Below are 18,697 nucleotides of genomic sequence, written 5' to 3' on the forward strand. Positions count from 1 at the left end.
CTTAGTTGTGTCTTATCTTTCAAACGACTTGAATTTTATTCAGACCTTTATTTGTATTATCCTAGTAGCTCGTGTACTTGTGACACCAGATTCGGGGACGTATTTTGATAATTTGGTTTTATGGTCTTCCGCACTTTATTTCAGTAATCTGACTTTTATTTAATTAAATTTGCTTTAAAATAGTTAAGATTATTTTAACGTTGGCTTACCTAGTAAGTGAAATGTTAGGCGCCATCACGATCCTGAAGGTGAGAATTTCGGGTCGTGACACAAACTTGGTCAACTCTTCCAACTTAAAGCTTCAAACATGAAATTCATTCTTCCGAACTAATTCTGAAACACCTTAAAACCAAAACCAACGATTCACACACGTCATAATGCATCATATGAAACTATTCAAGAGTTCAAATAGTTGAAAGGAGCATAAATACTCTAAACGAACGGTCGGGTCGTTACACTTTAGCTCTCCAAAGACCATATTTATATATGTGTTACTCTAACGGCTAGAAAACAGCTAGTTTAACTATATTTTGTATGAAAAATAATTTACTAAATAATAAGTAAATAGAAAAATAATATTTCATAGAAGAAAAGTTTTTCCAAATTAAAATGATGGACATACCCTTTTGAGATACCACTAACTCTTCAACAATAGATTTGTATTTTACACATAAGAGATCTAAAAAGGTCATTTTTCCTAAATATAAATTGTAAAGGGGCATGATGTACAAATAGCACTAAACTTAACTCAAACTGCAAAATTTTAAAGCTATTAACAAGTATAAATTTTATATGAATGAAAACGATAAAAGAGAAGCATGGTGAAGCTGAGATATAAATAGGTAAACATAGGGATGCTATTGTAAAAACACACGATATTAAAGTTAATTTACTAAATTATGAGATTAAAGAATTTATAGATCACAAATTACGGTGCCCTCTTTTCCTAGATATACCGACTAATATGAGCAATTGCGGACCCAGAATTTTATATAAACGGTTCAGATTGACACGACAATAGCCGACATAAAATCAACATCAAGCATAATAAGCTAGATTTGCTAGCTACTCTATTTTTTTCTTTTTATTTTCCACCTCAAAATGAAGCCATCATTTTTAAGCCAGCGTTTTTTTTTTAAACAAGTAGTGCATTTGTTTAAAATAGAATTATAAAATCTATTTAAATTTATTTTTAAGATAATTTATCTACTTTATTTGATAATTTTTTCTTTAAAAATTTTAAGCTTGGTTAACAAATTAAAAGTATATTAAACTCGGCATCATATAAAAAATCTGATTTTTTTTCCTTGTTTCATAACAAAAACATAGTTATTGTTTACAAGAAAAAAAATCATAATGAAAGAGTTTAGAAATAAACTAAACTAATACAAATAATTAGATAAAGAGAGCTTATAAGCCAAATAATCATCATATCATCATACTTTATTATAAGTGTGAAATCCAAAGTCAAAAGTGAATTACTAAAATATCCCACAAAAAATGAAAGACCATTTATTCCTTTATTTGAATGTATTATTTTTGTACTAAAAAGTAAATTTAGCTTTCAATAAATAACAGTGTGTACTATAATCTACAATAGTGTGAAAGATAACTACAGTAAATGATAAATGTGTACGTTGCACCCTTTCAACTCCTTGAAGAAAGGGTATTACTCTAAGCCTTTTAGTTCCTAATTAGAATTACTTCATCTTCGACATACATAACTCATCTACAAATTTCAAATAAGGTGCATCTTTTTCTTTCATGTTACTTTTTACAAGTGTTCTGTTAATACCATACCTTCTTTTATTTATTCCTTCCAACTATTTCTTTATATAGGGTAGTTGGATTATGTTTTGAAATTTTAATGTAACTGATTAATCTGGACAGTATTTTATGGTACTAAAAAGCTAAAAGGTGGACTAAGTTTTTGGGACGCCGAAGTAGGAAGAAAATTTAATTAATTGTCAGCTTCATCATGGCTCCTAACTGGTGTAGTTAATGATTTTTATTATGTTTCTTGATTTGTTTTTTGTGTAAAGAATATTTTTGTTTATGAAGATCTTTTGCGACGATCCGGTTTATCATTTGATCATATGATTCTTGATCTTTGTTACAAAAATTATAATGCTGTCTTTGCTATTTTTTCCAGTAATCAAATATATAAAAGACATTGTTTCCAAGGGCACGTTCAATACTTGTGATATAAATTATAGGGATTTTTACCTTCTTATACACTATTTGAAACTTTATTACTCTCCCTACTCAAGTTACAATTTATTTACATAGGCATATACAATTTACCAATTACATACACTTTAAAAATTAAATGAATTTATATTATGAATTGAATAAGAAATCAATTATTTCTCATCCTTATTCTCTCTCTCCTACGCTCTCTCTCTCTCTCTCTCTCTCTCTCTCTCTCTCTCTCTCTCTCTCTCTCTCATTCTATGTTCTTTTCCCAATTTTTCTTTCTCTAATGTCCTCTATTTTTTATCCTTTCATGTTGTATATATTTTTAATGGAATTCATCAATGGATTTCAATCGTTTTACTATAGAGTTTAAACTAAGCAATTTCCTTTCATGTTGAATAATTGGTATTCAAATTAAAATTGCCAATCAATAAATTTTGAAGGTGTTTGACTCTCCACCATTGACAACCATTAAAAAGCTTTGAAGCTTTGAATTCGAATTTGAGTTTTCAAAAATCATTATTTGTTTGGATTGGGTGTTGTTGCAAACAATTGAGAATATTGTTTGGAGTTTATATCTCAAATTTGAGGGTGTTTGGTAAAGATTAAACTTGATTTTGGCTGAATTTTAGATTGAAACTCGAAGAAGAAGAAGAAGAAGAACACATGATATACAATATACTTACAAAATTATAGTAAAGTTGTAGTATAATTATATGTAAATTGTATATATATATATATATATATATATATATATATATATATATATATATATATTTGAATGTTGTATGAAAATTGAAAAATAGTTGTATAATATATGAATCGTTGTATAAAATTTGTATTTAAGTTATCAATACAATCTTTTTACATAAAGTTATTGATATGTATCAAAATTGTATTAAGAGAGAAAGTTTTGATTGGAATTTTAGAGAGGAAGAAACACACACCACATATAAAATATATACAAATCAGATACAAAATATACAAAAAGACATATTGTATAAAATTTGTATGAAAATTATATTTATGATGTATGATGTCGAAGATGTATTTTAACTGGGTAAAAATAATATAAGAAAGTTATAGATAAGTTGTAAATAAGTGTATACTATATAATTAGTTGTATGAAATATATTTTTAGTATGTATGTTGTTGTAGATATATCAATTTGTATTAAATTTATACGAAATTTATTTTTAAATTTGTATGTTGTTGTACCATCAAATTGTATAATATTAATTGTAAGTACGATGTATCCATTTTAGTGTTGATTTAAATAAGTTTCGTTAATTTGTCATGGATTAGTGTATTGGGTAAGTTAACTAATCAAGTGAAGCATAATACTTTACTAGCCCCGCACGATAGTTATTAACCTCGTAAAATCTTTGGACAAATTTTGATACATATCAATAACTTTATGTAAAAAGATAGTATTGATAACTTAAATACAAATTTTATACAACGATTCATACATTATACAACTATTTTTCAACTTTCATACAACATTCAAATAAAAAATATATATAACTATAACAGAATACAATTTACATATAATTATACTACAACTTTACTACAATTTCGTAAGTATATGATATGTCATGTCTTCTTCTTCTTCTTCTTCTTCTTCTTTTCTTCTTCTTCGAGTTTCAATCTGATATTCAGCCAAAATCAAATCTAATATTCACCAAACACCCTCAAAATTGAGATATAAACTCCAAACAATATTCTCAATTATTTGCAACAACACCCAATCCAAATAAATAATGGTTTTTAAAAATCCAAATTCGAATTCAAAACTTTAAAACTTTTTAATGGCTGTCAATGGTGTTGAGTCAAACACCTGAATACTAAAAACTCTTTACTACTCATCGTCTAGGAGGATTTTCATCCAACTCATTTCATCCAACGTTGGATAGTAGTACAATGCTTCAACAGAGCCATTCAATGAAAAAGCCAATCACCTTCAAAGAGTTCAATACCAAATTTAATTTGTGACTGGTTCAGGTATTTTGTAGCTAAAGTTTATCGTTCCGAGGCTCATAACCTACTTGATGTTCAAGCCAATCTTGCCAATCACTCAAGCAATTCCAATAACTCAGCACGATCTAGGATTATATACTTCAGGCCTACACTTTTTCGATGACGGGACATGCTATTGCCACCATCAGATACTCAAACATGGTTAATACAATTGTTCCCTTCAGTTATGCCTTTTTCCAAGCAAATAATCCCCTAATTTAAGGCACTAATAATGGATTGGGAGCTTTTTAAAGTGGATGTATATAATTTGTATGTAATCATTGTTTAGTGTGGGTAATATACAAAATTAGGACAATTTTAGTAAATAAGTTTCAAATATTATATAGGAAGGAAAAAATCCCTAAATTATAAGAAATTATTTGAATTGCATTACAAAAGTAGATCGAACCTAAATCTTTTTTCCTTTATTGTTAAAAATTATTCTTAGAAATTGCTGAATCTTTTGCTCAGCATTGTTTATAGAAGTCATCAAACTATTTTCTTAATATTTTGTGTAATTACTCAAATATATATGTTTTTTTTGTGTTTCTATTTTGTTAAACTTTATTTGTTTAGTATTTGAAATGGTGTAGCTTCAACACTAATGATTAATGGTGCCGAAAATATATTGTTGTCGAATGTATGTAATCTTTAATTTTCTCCTATTGATTTTTGCTACTGATCAAATTGGTCCCTCTTCTTCTTATTAGAATTCTTTTCTTCTCCTTATTAACCTTTTTTTTTCTGGCCTCCAAATAACTGCGGAAGGTGCAGACTTTAATTGGAGACAAACTTTTGGCATTTCATTTAGCTACATTTTTTACGCATTCCGAATCCTCTTCAAAATAGCGATTTTCACCTGAAATTAGACTTCACGAGAAATAAATTCTTTTTCTATAGTATATTTGTTTGATCCAAAATTTGGATTTAGGTTTAAATAATTAGATTTAATAAAATAGATTCAATCTTAGCCAATATTAATATCCAAAAGATATGTTAACTGATTTTGTGGTTAGGCAATATGTATATTATCCGAATGACAGTAAATGTGGACACAACTAACAAGATTCAATGACCCAAAAAGAGGGGATATCGTTAAATAACAATAAATAGTAATGAATGACATTTAAGTAAATAAGAACGTGCGAGTCACCCGAAAAAGGGTGAGTTCTATCGATATTCCTTCTGACAATGATGAACAATTGATGAGCCTTCGAATATTCAGGATGTTCTTGGATCAAGTGGAAAAGTTTGGCAAGAATCTTAAGAAAAAGGTATTTGTTGTATGTTTGCAATAAAACCAGATTCTCTATAGAAAGTTAATGTGTTTTTCTTACAAGTGAATATCGTATGTCCCCTATCCTTGTGTCTCTTTCTATTTATAGGGAACATATACCTAAAAACCCTATACAAGTACAGAGAATATCCACTAGAATATTCTCTTTTGATGTCTTATCCTAAAACTAGCCGTTATTCACTCTGTCTACGATGAGTGCTCGACCTCGGCCTTGATCTCCGCTCACTCCTCGACCTTGATCTTCAACAACTTCATCGGCTTTGCCCTTCATCTTTTAAGGGACCACTTCGACCTCCGTCAGACCTTTGTCGAAGTCGTACTAGTGACACGTAGCAGCCCATGAGGGCCTTCTTAATGCCAATATAGTTTAATCATGTCAAAGGTAAGTTTTGACCCATACAATACTTAAAAATTAGATTAGGTGTTCGACGCATTCTATATTGACGTCCTACATATACGAAGCAAAATTATCTTCAAAACTTTGCATTTGTATCTCCTATAAAGCATTTTTTGTAAATATTTTTGATGCGTGATGTACAATGGACGAGTCAAAGTGCTACATAAGTTTATGTTGGTTTGTGCTTATATGTATACATTGTATCTATCTAACTAAATATAACTAATCGTTTTTGTTTAACAATTAAGTTAATTTGACCTTGTATTTTTTATTTTAACACTTCGTGCATCTTATCACACATATCTTTTAATATATTATTTTATATTAATTACATGGAGCACGCGCACGTGTTCAAGAAACTAGTAATAATATAAAACAAGAAGACAATATAGGACAAATAAACGTTTCAATATAGACCAAACTAAAGTAAACTACAAAATAATAAATCATTTCAGCAAATATTCTTGCATGTTTTACTGGAAATCAGTGAGAGGACAACAAACTAACTTTGAATTAAGTTTTAAGTTGAAGTAAAAACAGGTGCTGAGGCCCATTCAAGCATAATGCGAGAAACTGCCCAAAAGCAAGGAAAAGCGTAGCGCTGCAGGATCGAACACTGGACCTTCTGGTAAACAATAACCTGACCTCCCGAATTTGAAAGACAAAGTTTAACGGTTTTCAACTCGAATCGAACCGGCAGTTAATTCGCTGAAGCCCGACCTTTTGAGGAATTAATGTGTCTTTGAGTAGTAATTTAACCACAGATATCTCCCTCATTCTCTTCTTTATAGCTTTTCAATGAAATAGTGCATTAAGTTTAATTAATACAGTAATTAGTCAATCAATGGCCTTACTTGGACGCTGGTGTATTATAGCTAGACGGACATTTCCACAAATGGATGTATTGCCGAGTAGTAATTATTTACTTTAAAAAGAATTATTAATATAGAGAATTTAATACTTTAGAAAAGAACAAATTTATCAAATTGTCTTTTATTTACATTAATAAAAAATACGTAAAAACAAATACTATTATTCTTGAGTTGAGGCTTCTGGAATTATCCTTTTACTAAATTATGATATTAAAGAATTTCCTAGAAATATTTTCTATCACAAATTATGGTACCTAGTGCCCTCTCTTCTAGATACAAACTAGTATGAGCATGAAATGCTCTGCCCAAATGTTGTCACATACCATACTAGGAGTAGATATTTTAATTGATTTTGGCAGTAATGTTGACCAACGCTCAAGTAAATTGATAAGAAGCTATGGATCTATTTGCTTTAATGATTAAACCAAAAAATTTAGGACCACTAGCTTTGAATGGCTTGATAGTAGAAGGATAGATAGCTAGCTATATATGTGGAAAATACTTCATAAAATATTTAGCGGGCGTTTGGACATAAGAATTGTGAAATTTATTTAAGTTGAAAATGTTATTTGAACATTAGAGTTGTGTTTGGACATGAATACAATTTGAAATTGTTTTTAAATATTTGCGAGTGCTTTGAATGAAATTTTTGAAAATAAGTTTTTTTGAATTTTTTCAAATTCCGAAAAATTTCGAAATTTAGTTTCAAGTGAAAAATTAAAATTTGCATGTTCAAACGCTATTCCGAAAAAAAGTAAAAAAAAATTCGAAAAAAAAAAATCTTTTTAATGGCAAAACGGGCCCGTAAAGGTAAAACACATCTAACTTTATCCTCGAAAATGTTATTCAACTTTTGAGTTTTAGCTGCAACCCTGGTTGTTTGACTTGTTTTTTGCAAAATTTAATGATTTTATTATATTTTTTGGCTCAAACAAACAATTTTCGAAAGTCTCTTAAACTTCCTTTTTCATAGGAAAACTCTCGACCAAACGCTAAAGTTGCTTTTGAGACATTCTCAGCATTTTGGGCAAATTTCAAAATTCAATAGTAAACGCTGTCAAATTCAAAGTGTAAAACGTTAATTGAAATTTATTTACTAAATGCGTTTTACCCAATAATGAATACATATTATCAAAATTCCATGTTTTGGGAAAACAAAATTTTCAAATTTCAAAACTAGCTCTAGACCTGTTTTTGGCACAAAATATTACTCGTGTTTTTTTTAACAATTTTAAAAATTATCCCAAACTTTTGTATTTTATAAAAAAGTTCACAATCTATTATGACCCAACTAATCCACCAGCTAATTACTATCATTTTCTTTTGGACTGATGGATCTTGTAATATTATTGCAATTTAACGAATTATAGTAGCTAGTAATTGTATTATTAGCGGTTGATATTAAAATATCATGTTATGATTTTAGGATAGTGTATTATGTAGTTCATTATAAAAATGATAATTTTGTGCCAAACTTATCTATGTTCAGGACTATGATTTCTGAATGAATGGTATCGATGAAGGTTCTGCATATACAAGATTAACAAGTTTGTTTGTTTAGTATTGTTGGGTATTTGATAGTTTTTAGAACTTATGGATATAAGTCATATTTCATATTTTTTTCAAAAAAAAAAGTGAAATATGTTTGAAAAATTATTTCCAAACAGATTTTCATCTTCAAATCAAATTTCACCTAAATCAAATTTTTAAAAATAATTTTGAAAATTTATGGCCAAACGCCAACAAAGTTAATAGAAAAAAAGAGGAATTACCCAACTTGGATTAAATTTTTGATCTGACAGTTCAAACTCCAAATGGACTATGTCACCAATATTCCTTTAAAAACGCTGCTCCTTTTACTTTAATTAATAGTTATATTAAAAAAATGACGGAACACCTAAAAGGCCTTCTCGCCTTCTCTTTAGCCTGTTTGGCCAAGTTCTTAGAGTAAAAAAAGTACAAAGTTGAATTTATAAGTATTTGGGCAGACAATTTTCATATGAATTCTTATTCTTTTGAAGCACCTAGCATTTTTAATTAATTTGTCTCCTGAAATGGACCTCTTTTAGTACTGTATAATCCCTTGGTATCTGTTTTCAAGGACTAACAATATTATATTAGCAAAAATTGTTGATTCATTTTAACTCTCAAGTTGCATCAATCATTTGCACTAGCACACTGAACATCACTACTTCTCATAATGGTGTATCAAATTAATAAGAAAACAAATGTTGTCTTTCTCTTTTTGTTATAAAAATGTATTTCTTAAGATACTGTAAAAATGTATTCAGCCGAGGGAATCTAATTATTTGTAATGTCATTTCAGCGGGAGACAAGGAAAAGTCTCGAAGTGTAAATAACAAAGTATAGGACTCGGGTATATTAAATTATGGAAGCATAAAGAAACAAAGTTGCTGATTTTTCAATAGCTTTCACATAAAAAAAAAAAGCTTTCACATGTTCAATATCTCCCATTTATTTTTTTCCGGGATATTGTTTTTGCCTTTTATTATTCAGGAAAAAAAAATACAGTTTGGGTTGGGGAAGTATACAAGATTTTGCAAATTAGTGCTTAATATACTTATTGACATTCGTTAAAGAAATTAAGATATGAATAGCTCGTGATCTCTAAAACTTGGTCCTAATTTAATCTTTATCAGTCCAAAAAACAAGACAAATGTCATCGCTAAAAATAGTGTGGAAAAGAGGAGGATCTTTGAACAAATAGCCGGTCGAATTCATTATTTACTTTTTAGCCAATATACATAGATTATTCATATGTTATATATCCATCGACTATTTTAAGTTTAAATATTTGGATAGGCCTGGATAATTATTTAATAGTGTAAAACAAGATTAACATTGTATGTGTGTAAAAAGTTTAAACTCTAACGATAATAGCGAAACAAGGTCATACTTTTTGGTTACAGTAGGAAAAAGAAAAGATTAAACTGATTTTTTCCTCATAACAGAAAGTCCTGGAGTTTGAAGAAATTTACCCACTAACCATATAATCCATTTTCAGCTGAACACCTAATTATGATTGAGTCTTCTGATTTTGCATGCTATGACCCCTCACATCCATATTCAGCTGAACACCTATATATTTGTTACTTGAAGTAAACACTTTTAACATACTGAGTTAATCACTACCCTCCTAATTTAATGAAGTTAAAATTCAATGACCTTTTCAGTAGGATGGCATTCGGGCAATTCGGATTGCATATGAAAATTTAGATTTGGATTTTTGATTTTCGGATTGAAGAAATGACAATCCAAATTCAATCCAAATAAGTTCAGATTGGATCGAATTTTTTAAGTTCGGTCTTGAATTAATCGGTTTGGATATTTTGGTAGATATTTCTTCTTTTTACAAAAATGAATATTCAAATGAAGTACTCATGTTAAATTGCCTGAAAATTTCCTCATTCTTAACGCAATTATCCAAATGAAGTATTCAAGTAATGAAATTATTATTAAAAAAAAAATACAATAGAGACATTAATACGCCGATAAGAAGTAGAAATATTAAAACCATGTCCAAATAGAAAGTACTCTCACGTTAACTTAGTAAATAATATTGAATATATAAGATAATATCTAATGGGTAGGGTATTGAACTTATTACCATTGACATATGGATAATGGAGATAGACTAAATATAAAGTATAAGAAATTCGGATTTTTGGATATCCAAAAATTCAAAGTACCAAATCCAATATCCAAAAAATTAAAAAATTAAATTCGTAACCCGAAAATCTAGACAAAAAATTCAAAAAATTCGAATTTCGGATTTACCCAAACTAGAAAAATATTATATTCTTTGAGATCGCCTATGTGTGATTCATACTAAGTAGCTAACCGAAAAGGAGAAATGAAAATCCATTTTTCTGAAAGGATGCCCACCCACTTTTCAGGAAAATATCTCTCCTTTTCAGAAGCTTTTTCGTTCATACGTTACCCTCTCTCCCTCCCTTTGACTTCTCTATCCTTTCTCATCTTCTTCTAGTAGTGTATCTCTTTCAAGATACCATTTCAAAGAGGTTCCTTTTAGGAAAAAATGGTGGTACATATCTCTGCCACAATATTTTAGTCCGATCAAGTCTCTGTTCCAGTCTCTATTTAATTTGAATTTCAAATATAATCATTAATATGTTAGTATGCTTTTACTATAATCCGCTTAAATTATTAAAGTCAGTTTTTTTAATTCTATACCCTTTTTTCCCCCCATATACACCCGTTAGTTAAATTAATTAAGTTTTGTCTTTAAATGTAATTTGTTAAAGAAGATTAAATTACTCTAACGCCCTATAATATTATTTTAAATTCAGCTGCAATTACAATTCTTGTATTTTAAAATCAAGCATTTACTCTCCTATGTTAATTAAAGAATGGTTAATGAATTTCTAGAATTAATATCAACATTCTCTAGGGGTGCACTCAACTCTCAACATAATATACAATTTCAACATACTATTGGTTTTTGTCATGTCAATATCTTACCAATTACCATAACTAATCAAGTATATCACCTCCCTATTTTAAACACTTTACCGCGCTGTGATACATCTCCAAGAACATTATCATTAGCAAAGATGGGAACTTGGTTTGCATCTCTACCTTCACAAGGTAGGGATAAGGCTGCGTACATACTACCCTCCCCGGACCCCACTTGTGAGATTATACTGGGTTTATTGTTGTTGTTGGGAACTTGGCTTGCATCATTGCAGTTTGATGGGTCACTCTGCTCTTGCTCGTTACAAACAAGGTCGACGCCAAGTTCCTTTACCTTCAGGCTATTCAAACTAACTAAAATAGAAATATCATCTCCATCTTCTAGCAGGTCTCCAAATTTCCAGTGACTTAACCATGTTATTTCTTCATTACCTTCTGGCACGCCGAAAACTCTTGGAATGTGGATCCACTTCAGATCTTTAGTCCTATTATGTACGATATTCTGGTGTGTACGCCAGTAAGCTCTTGAGAACTCGTCCTCTTGACTTTCATAACTTGTATACACAATGGCTATGGATAGGCCTTGGATATTGTTGAGAGGTTGAGATATGGTAAAACTTACTGAATTCAAATTTTTTAACTTTGTGAACCAGCTAGGTACTTTGTTTCCCGGAAGAAATGTACTAAAGATTCCTTGCTCGTATAAGCCCTGTTTCAGTCACAGAAATCAACGGTTAAGGATCAACTGTAAACATAGATGGGGTAATCATAGGGAGAGCGTGAGACAAGAACCTGCAACGGAAGCATTCTCATCTTGTAACTCGAAAAGAGGTCCATTTTCACCATAGCATTTTCCATAGTTTCAACATTCAGACCAAAATATTTAAGCATCTGCGGGTCAGCATTTTCTAGAGTTTCTAACTTAAAATTCCCCTGCATCATGACTAGACTGTCACAATTGTAATCGTGACCCAGGATTGGATATTTCGATAGCAATGATTGGTATGTCATCATCTCTAAGGATGAGCAACTATCTATGGACAGTTCTGAAATGCTAATTGGCATCTCAGTAAGTGATTTGAGCATCTTACAGGACTTGACACTGAGGTTTTGGAGCTGAGGGAGACTCTTGACCCACTCTGGGAGGCAGCTAATTGAATTTTCACTTAGATCCAGTTCTTGGAGCAGCGGAAGATTGCTAAACTTCTGGGGAAAACATTCATCAGACAGCCTGCAACTCACAAGACTCAAGCTCACCAAAGAGCTTGGTAAAAAGGCCCATGATATTTCAGGAGAGTTTCTTGGCTTTGGTATCCAAGATGAAAATAATGCCTGTAATGATTTCCACTCGGTGGTGGTACAGAGTATTTGGTTTAGACCAATTCCATCAGCTCTTAGAACTTTCAAAGAATCTATCATGTTAAGCTCCATTGGCAGCCACTTCAGGCTTGAGCAAAAGGATATATCAAGTGTCTTAAGAGTTTTAAGTTTGCCGATATTTCTTGGCAGCTTTCTGATGCTCTTGCAGTCTTTCAGATTCAGTAGGGTGATTTCTTGGAGGCAACCAATAGTTTCATCAATATTAACCAGTTTAATACAATCTTTAAGAATTAGTTTCTCAAGTCGGGGCATTCCAGCGAAGCTCGGTGTTCTGGTAAGTTCCCAAGAATGACTAAGGTTGAGAATCCTGAGAAATCTCAAAAACTGATTGAAGAAAAGCATTGAATTAATTTCTTTTTCTAAATTTACTATCTTCATTAAGCCAAGAAAACTACTGAAAGAGAAAGAAAAAAAAAAAAGGAAAAGAAAAGATGATTTATACCTCAGTTTCACTCCATGTTTGTTGTAAATTGCTGTACCGCATGTCAATACAAACAAGGCTTTCCCAGGAAAGGTCACCAGGTACGGATTTTAAAGGGCATTTACGCCAAGACAACCATTTTAATCTCTTGGGAAATTCTTTGTAGCATCCATTGAGGTTCACATCATTTAGTTTGAGCACCCTTAGGTTTCGCATTATCGTAAATGCATCAGTTCCTATGCTGTAGTTTGAGTTTCTTGATGAAGTGTCGATTGAAGGCCATGAATAAAAGCCAGAAGAGGGCTGTTGCAGCGAAACATTATGATCTGCACAGTTCTCTACATGATCTTTTAGGAAGCGGCTTTTCGAGCCATTGAAAAATCTTTTGGCTGATTTATCTTCCATCAACATAGGTATGTCAAGGCTGATCCCTTCAATCCTTTCAGTGCCCTAACAGGAAATTTGGAAAGAAAAAAATAAATTGCGAGGGTATGGCACATCAAAGAAGGGCAATGACGGGCAGAACACACATACTAAATGTCTTACAGTCTTATCGTTCAACACTCTGAAAGAATCCTTGTTATTCCAAAGTCTATTGCGTTTTCCAGGATCCTGCGATTCCCTACGAACGATATCTCTCCCAAGGTCTCGAAGCAACTGATGCATCTCCAACTTATTTAGGTCATTGATTGTCAAAAGGCTTCTATCAATGAGGTTTTGCATTCCAATTATTGTGTGAAAACCACATCCATTCAGTATTCTGACGGAGTCGTCTCTATCCATCCCAAGAAAGAAAAGAGCTATATGAAGGAATATATTTTTGTCATGGTCATCTTCTAGAGAGTAAAAACTCACTTTAAGTTTTTCAATGACATGACCATCGGGGATTGTTTCCAGCTTTTCTAATGCACTTCCCCATATTTCTGGTCTTCTACCCGACAGAGCTGAACCTAAAACACGAAGAGCTAAAGGAAGTCCTGCACATTGAATAACAACCCGTTTTGAGAGCTCAAGATAAATTTCCAAAGGATGATCTTCTCCGAAGGCATGCAAGCTAAAAAGCTTTAGGGAATCCATTTTATTCAAGGCTTCTACTTTAAGTACCTTGTGAGGTACAGAAGGCTTTAGCAATGACTCATGCCTCGTTGTTATAATGATTTTACTAGCAGGATTAAGCCATTCTCTCATTCCTAAAATTGTATCTATCTGGTCAACTTCATCAATATCATCAAGCACAAGAAGAATTTGTTTATAGCGTAGGGCATCTTCAATCATCATAATTCCTTCATCAGCATTGGATATCCTCTTTTTTTTTCCAACAATATCATAAAAAACTTGCTTCTGCAGACGAACTAAGCCATTACATTGTTTTGCAGTTTCACTGATGTTTGCAAGAAAGCTGCTTCCTTCAAATGATCTTGCACTTGAGTTATAGGCAAATTTGGCAAGGGTTGTCTTCCCAATTCCACCAATCCCACAGATCACATATAGCCCTACATTAGTTGATCTATCTTGTAACCACAAGATAATATCTTCAGCCCGATAACTGATTTCGATGAGGTAAGGAGCATTGTTTAAGGCTCTGGGACGTAGCTTGCTTGCAATCACTTCAACAATATTCTCAATGAACTTTGACTCATGTCTACAAGTTCCGATTAAAATGTGAAGGCCATTAAAATCTGAATTGAAGAGCTAAACAAACATAGGGTGATGGGAAACAGAAATATGTTATAGAGAAGTACTCTATAAAATTGAAAAAAGATAAATACTGAAATACATACAGATGAAGAATTTATAATCTTCAGGATTACAAAGACCTAAAGACTTTTTAATCTAATAATATGAAGGGGCATTAGAAGGACACAGCGCCTCCGTATTTCAACAACATACTGATGCCACCAGCCATCAGTTCTACAAAAAACAATTTAGCTATTGTTCAACTTTTTCCTTTTTTTGACAAGTCCTGATCAACATAATGAAACACGAGGAAAAAGAAACTTTTACTGAACTGGTGGTAATAAACATTAAAGAGATCATGATAAAGAAGTGTTTAAGCGCATGAAATAAGGAGATTTCCCTAATTACCTAGATGCCTAATTATCGCAATCATTAAGGATTGTGTATGTTATAATCAACATATTTAACCTAGATGTATATAATAAATTTCACTCTAACATTGATTCTCAAGTTGGAGAGTATAGATCATATGCTCCAAGATTTCCACCCTTACTGGATCAGTATAAAAACTTACCCGCACCGGCAGGGGCGGATTCAAGATTTGAACTTTATGGGTTCAAAATCGGAACTTTACCACATCGTGTCTAATTTAATGGGTTCATACTCTATTTTTTACACTTAGTCAAATTTTTAACACTTATACAGAGCCTAAGCCGAAGCTCCTGGGTTCAGATGAACCCGTAACTTCTTCATTGGCTCCATCCCTGCGGACCGAGCGTTTACACTAAATCAATAGAAACATGACATGTGTTTGCACATTCACTTCTATCACTTATCATGATTAATTAATGTCTGTTTGAAGTTGAATTGATTTGGGGTAAACACTCGGTGCAGGTAAGTATTTACCGCATAAGACGGAATACACAGAAAAAAGTCAAAATTAAAATTTAGAATACCTAAAAAACAACTAATGAACTTTGTATGTTCTACTTTTCTCGGTTAATTTTGATAAAATTACTGACTTTAGTACAAAAGAAAAAATCTTGACCACTTGCAAGAGGCATGTAATGGAGAATCAAAGATACTATTTGTAACAGAAGTTGAGGGGAAATAGTTACCCATCAGCTTGATTTTGCAAGGGCATCCCTCCCAAATCAGCAACTTCCTTGAGAGCATTTCTCCAATCTCTTAACTTTTGACTCTCACCATTTACAGAAAAGGGCTGACCAAAACTTCCCTTTAGCTTCCTAACATCAGAAGGATCCACGTGAAAGAAGACAGGCAAAACTATGTGCCCAAAATTCCTCTTTTGCTCCAAAATCATGACAAGCAAATCAAGATACTTTTCCGATGATGCGTAGTTTTGGGACAATACAATCACTGACATCTTCGATTGCTCTATTGCCTTCTGCAATTTTGACTTCAAGTCCTCTTTTTTCTCCTTTTCACCGTCATAATCATCGTCATCACATTTGAATACATGAAACCCAGCTCTCACCAAATTTCTATGGAGATGGTCAGTGAAAGTCTTGCCAGTGTCTTTGGCTCTGAAACTCAAGAATACATGATATGAACATCTAGAAATAGAAGGCAACGAGGGTATAGCTTGCTCCATACCCAATTCAACAAAGCTCTAGCTACATGAAACAATTATTGATTCAAAGGGAAGGAACAAAACAATATTACAGGCAGGAATATTTTCTTAATTAAGGAGCCATCTATTTCCAACTTTGGCGATCTGATTGAATAAAAAAGTGAAGGCAGTTGTTAGAAAATGACAACTTTATGGATTTGCAATAATGTTTTTTTTTTCTTAGGTTGACGTCATAAAATATTTTAGCTTTTTGTAAGTACAATTGTTGTAGCTATTATAAATATATTATATTATTAATGTTCATTTAGTACTCTATTGTAAATAAGTTTCATGAAGAAACTTATCCATACGAGATTCCGTCGTAAATATGTTTATCTATTTAGTACTCTATTGGAAATAAGCCTCCTGAAGAAGCTTATCCTTTCGGTACTCCGTTATGGATAAATATTACCCATGGTAGAAGATTATATATATCTAGCACAACAACTTAGCAGTAGCAGCTTACACAGCAGCTTCCTTTCTTCTATAAATAGAGGAGAATTCAGTTCATTATGTACAGAAGTTTGAAGTTTGAATAATATATCAGTTTCTCTCTATACTTGTCTTTACTTTACAGTCTTTATTTTATAACACGTTATCAGCACGAGACTCTGCCATCTCGAGAAAATACTTTGAAAGTATCAGAGGTACGAACTTTCTTTTTCTAAATAATGTCAAATCTTTCTAAACTTGAGTTTGTAGCCCTGGATATATCGGGCAAAAGTTACATGTCTTGGGTGCTTGATGCCGAAATTCATCTTGATGCGATGGGTCTGGCAGACATCATCAAAGATAAAAATCAGGCATCAAACCAAGACCGTGCCAAAGCAATGATATTCCTACGACATCACCTTGATGAGGGCTTGAAAATGGAATATCTTACTGTTAAAGATCCAGTCATACCGTGAAATAATTTAAAAAATAGATATGACCACCTGAAAATGGTCGTTCTTCCACAAGCACGCTATGATTGGACTCATCTAAGGCTACAAGATTTTAAATCTATCAGTGAGTATAATTCTGCTATGTTCAGAATTATTTCCCAATTGAAACTATGCGGTGATAATATTACTGATCATGATATGTTGGAGAAAACTTTCACCACTTTTCATGCCTCGAATATGCTCCTGCAACAGCAATATCGAGAGATGGGATTCAAAAAGTATTCTGAACTTATCTCACATCTTCTTGTAGCCGAGCAACATAATGGGCTATTAATGAAAAATCATGAAAGCCGACCTACTGGTTCTTGTCCATTCTCTGAAGTGAATGAGACGAACTTCCACCAAGCTAAGCGTGGAAGAGGACGTGGCCCCAGTCGTGGTCATGGCGGGGGGGGAACTCTAATTGTGGTAATAACAATGCACCAAAGAACCCTCCTCACCACCAGCAGTGGAAAAGGAAGGAACAAAAGCATGAAGCGATGCAAGCAGCAAAGCCAAAAAATGCATGCTAAAGATGTGGAGGAAAAGGGCACTGGTCACGTACATGTCGTACGCCAAAGCACTTGGTTGAGCTGCATCAAGTCTCCCTGAAGAAGACAGAGAAAAATGCTGAAGCAAATTTTATTTCTGAAGATAATTTAGACTTCATGCATTTGGATGTAGCTTATTATTTTGCACTCTCAGAAGAAAAAACAAGTCATGTGATCGGTAGTGAATCTGTAGAAATGTAAATATTTTAATTTTTGTTGTTTGTAGTAGATAGTATGGCTATGTAATTATTGTACATAAATAAAAGTTATGCTTTGAAAATGATGTTTACTATCATATTTATTTTGTTTATGTCATTTTGAAAAATATGGATGATCACGCCCAACTATGCCTTATAAAAAGGACTAAGCGGTCGTTGCAAATATAATTCGATTTACAAGTTCGGAGTCGAATCTCACAGAGAACTAAGGCTTAGCTACAACTGTTCAATATTGCAAAGAAACACAAGTTCAAGTAATTTTCTAGTTATAAAGATTTGATTTTTATTTCTACTAATTAACTAGAAAATATTATAAAGCAATAAAATTATCAACTAACATGGATGAAATTCTAGACAAGACTAAGGAGGTATAGAGTTATGATTTCCCCAATTGTCGGAATCCTTTCCGCTACGTTTCCTATAAATTTGCCTAAGTCTTCTCTATCGACCATGAGCACTCTAACTATCGTAACTCTCTCCCGAGTAATTACCATAATTTACTAGACATATTCTCCCAAATTATGCTAGTTGGCATTAAGTACAACTCACTCAGATCGCACCAAGGTTTCATTATCCCTAATCCCACCTTTAAACCTCAGTATTGATCCCTCATATACGTTTAGGAGTGATGTTGTTCAATAACTACTTAAATATTCAC

At 32.2% G+C, this 18,697-nt stretch overlaps 1 protein-coding gene across 1 annotated transcript; it reads right to left on the reverse strand.

The window, feature by feature from the left end:
- Nucleotides 1–11,161: 11,161 nt before the first annotated feature.
- LOC104090719 (disease resistance protein RUN1-like) lies at nucleotides 11,162–16,467 on the reverse strand. Its single transcript, XM_009595885.4, has 5 exons — nucleotides 15,833–16,467; nucleotides 13,584–14,679; nucleotides 13,059–13,487; nucleotides 12,029–12,940; nucleotides 11,162–11,945 (listed from the first exon to the last, which is right to left on the reverse strand). The coding sequence occupies exons 1-5, from the start codon at nucleotides 16,327–16,329 to the stop codon at nucleotides 11,310–11,312; spliced, it is 3,570 nt and encodes a 1,189-aa protein (XP_009594180.1). The 5' UTR covers nucleotides 16,330–16,467; the 3' UTR covers nucleotides 11,162–11,309.
- Between the last annotated feature and the right edge of the window lie 2,230 nt (nucleotides 16,468–18,697).

The sequence above is a fragment of the Nicotiana tomentosiformis genome, chromosome 1 (assembly GCF_000390325.3).
Source record: "Nicotiana tomentosiformis chromosome 1, ASM39032v3, whole genome shotgun sequence".
NCBI classification, from domain to species: domain Eukaryota; kingdom Viridiplantae; phylum Streptophyta; class Magnoliopsida; order Solanales; family Solanaceae; genus Nicotiana; species Nicotiana tomentosiformis.

Excerpts from the sequence above, each read along its gene's own strand:
- LOC104090719 (XM_009595885.4), bottom strand. The coding sequence starts at position 16,329 with ATGGAGCAAGCTATACCCTCGTTGCCTTCTATTTCTAGATGTTCATAT. Across the intron at positions 14,680-15,832 it reads TTGCAAAATCAAGCTGATGG|ACATGAGTCAAAGTTCATTG; the intron begins GTAACTATTTCC and ends CGGAACTTGTAG. Across the intron at positions 12,941-13,058 it reads AAACATGGAGTGAAACTGAG|TTTTTGAGATTTCTCAGGAT; the intron begins GTATAAATCATC and ends TTCTTCAATCAG.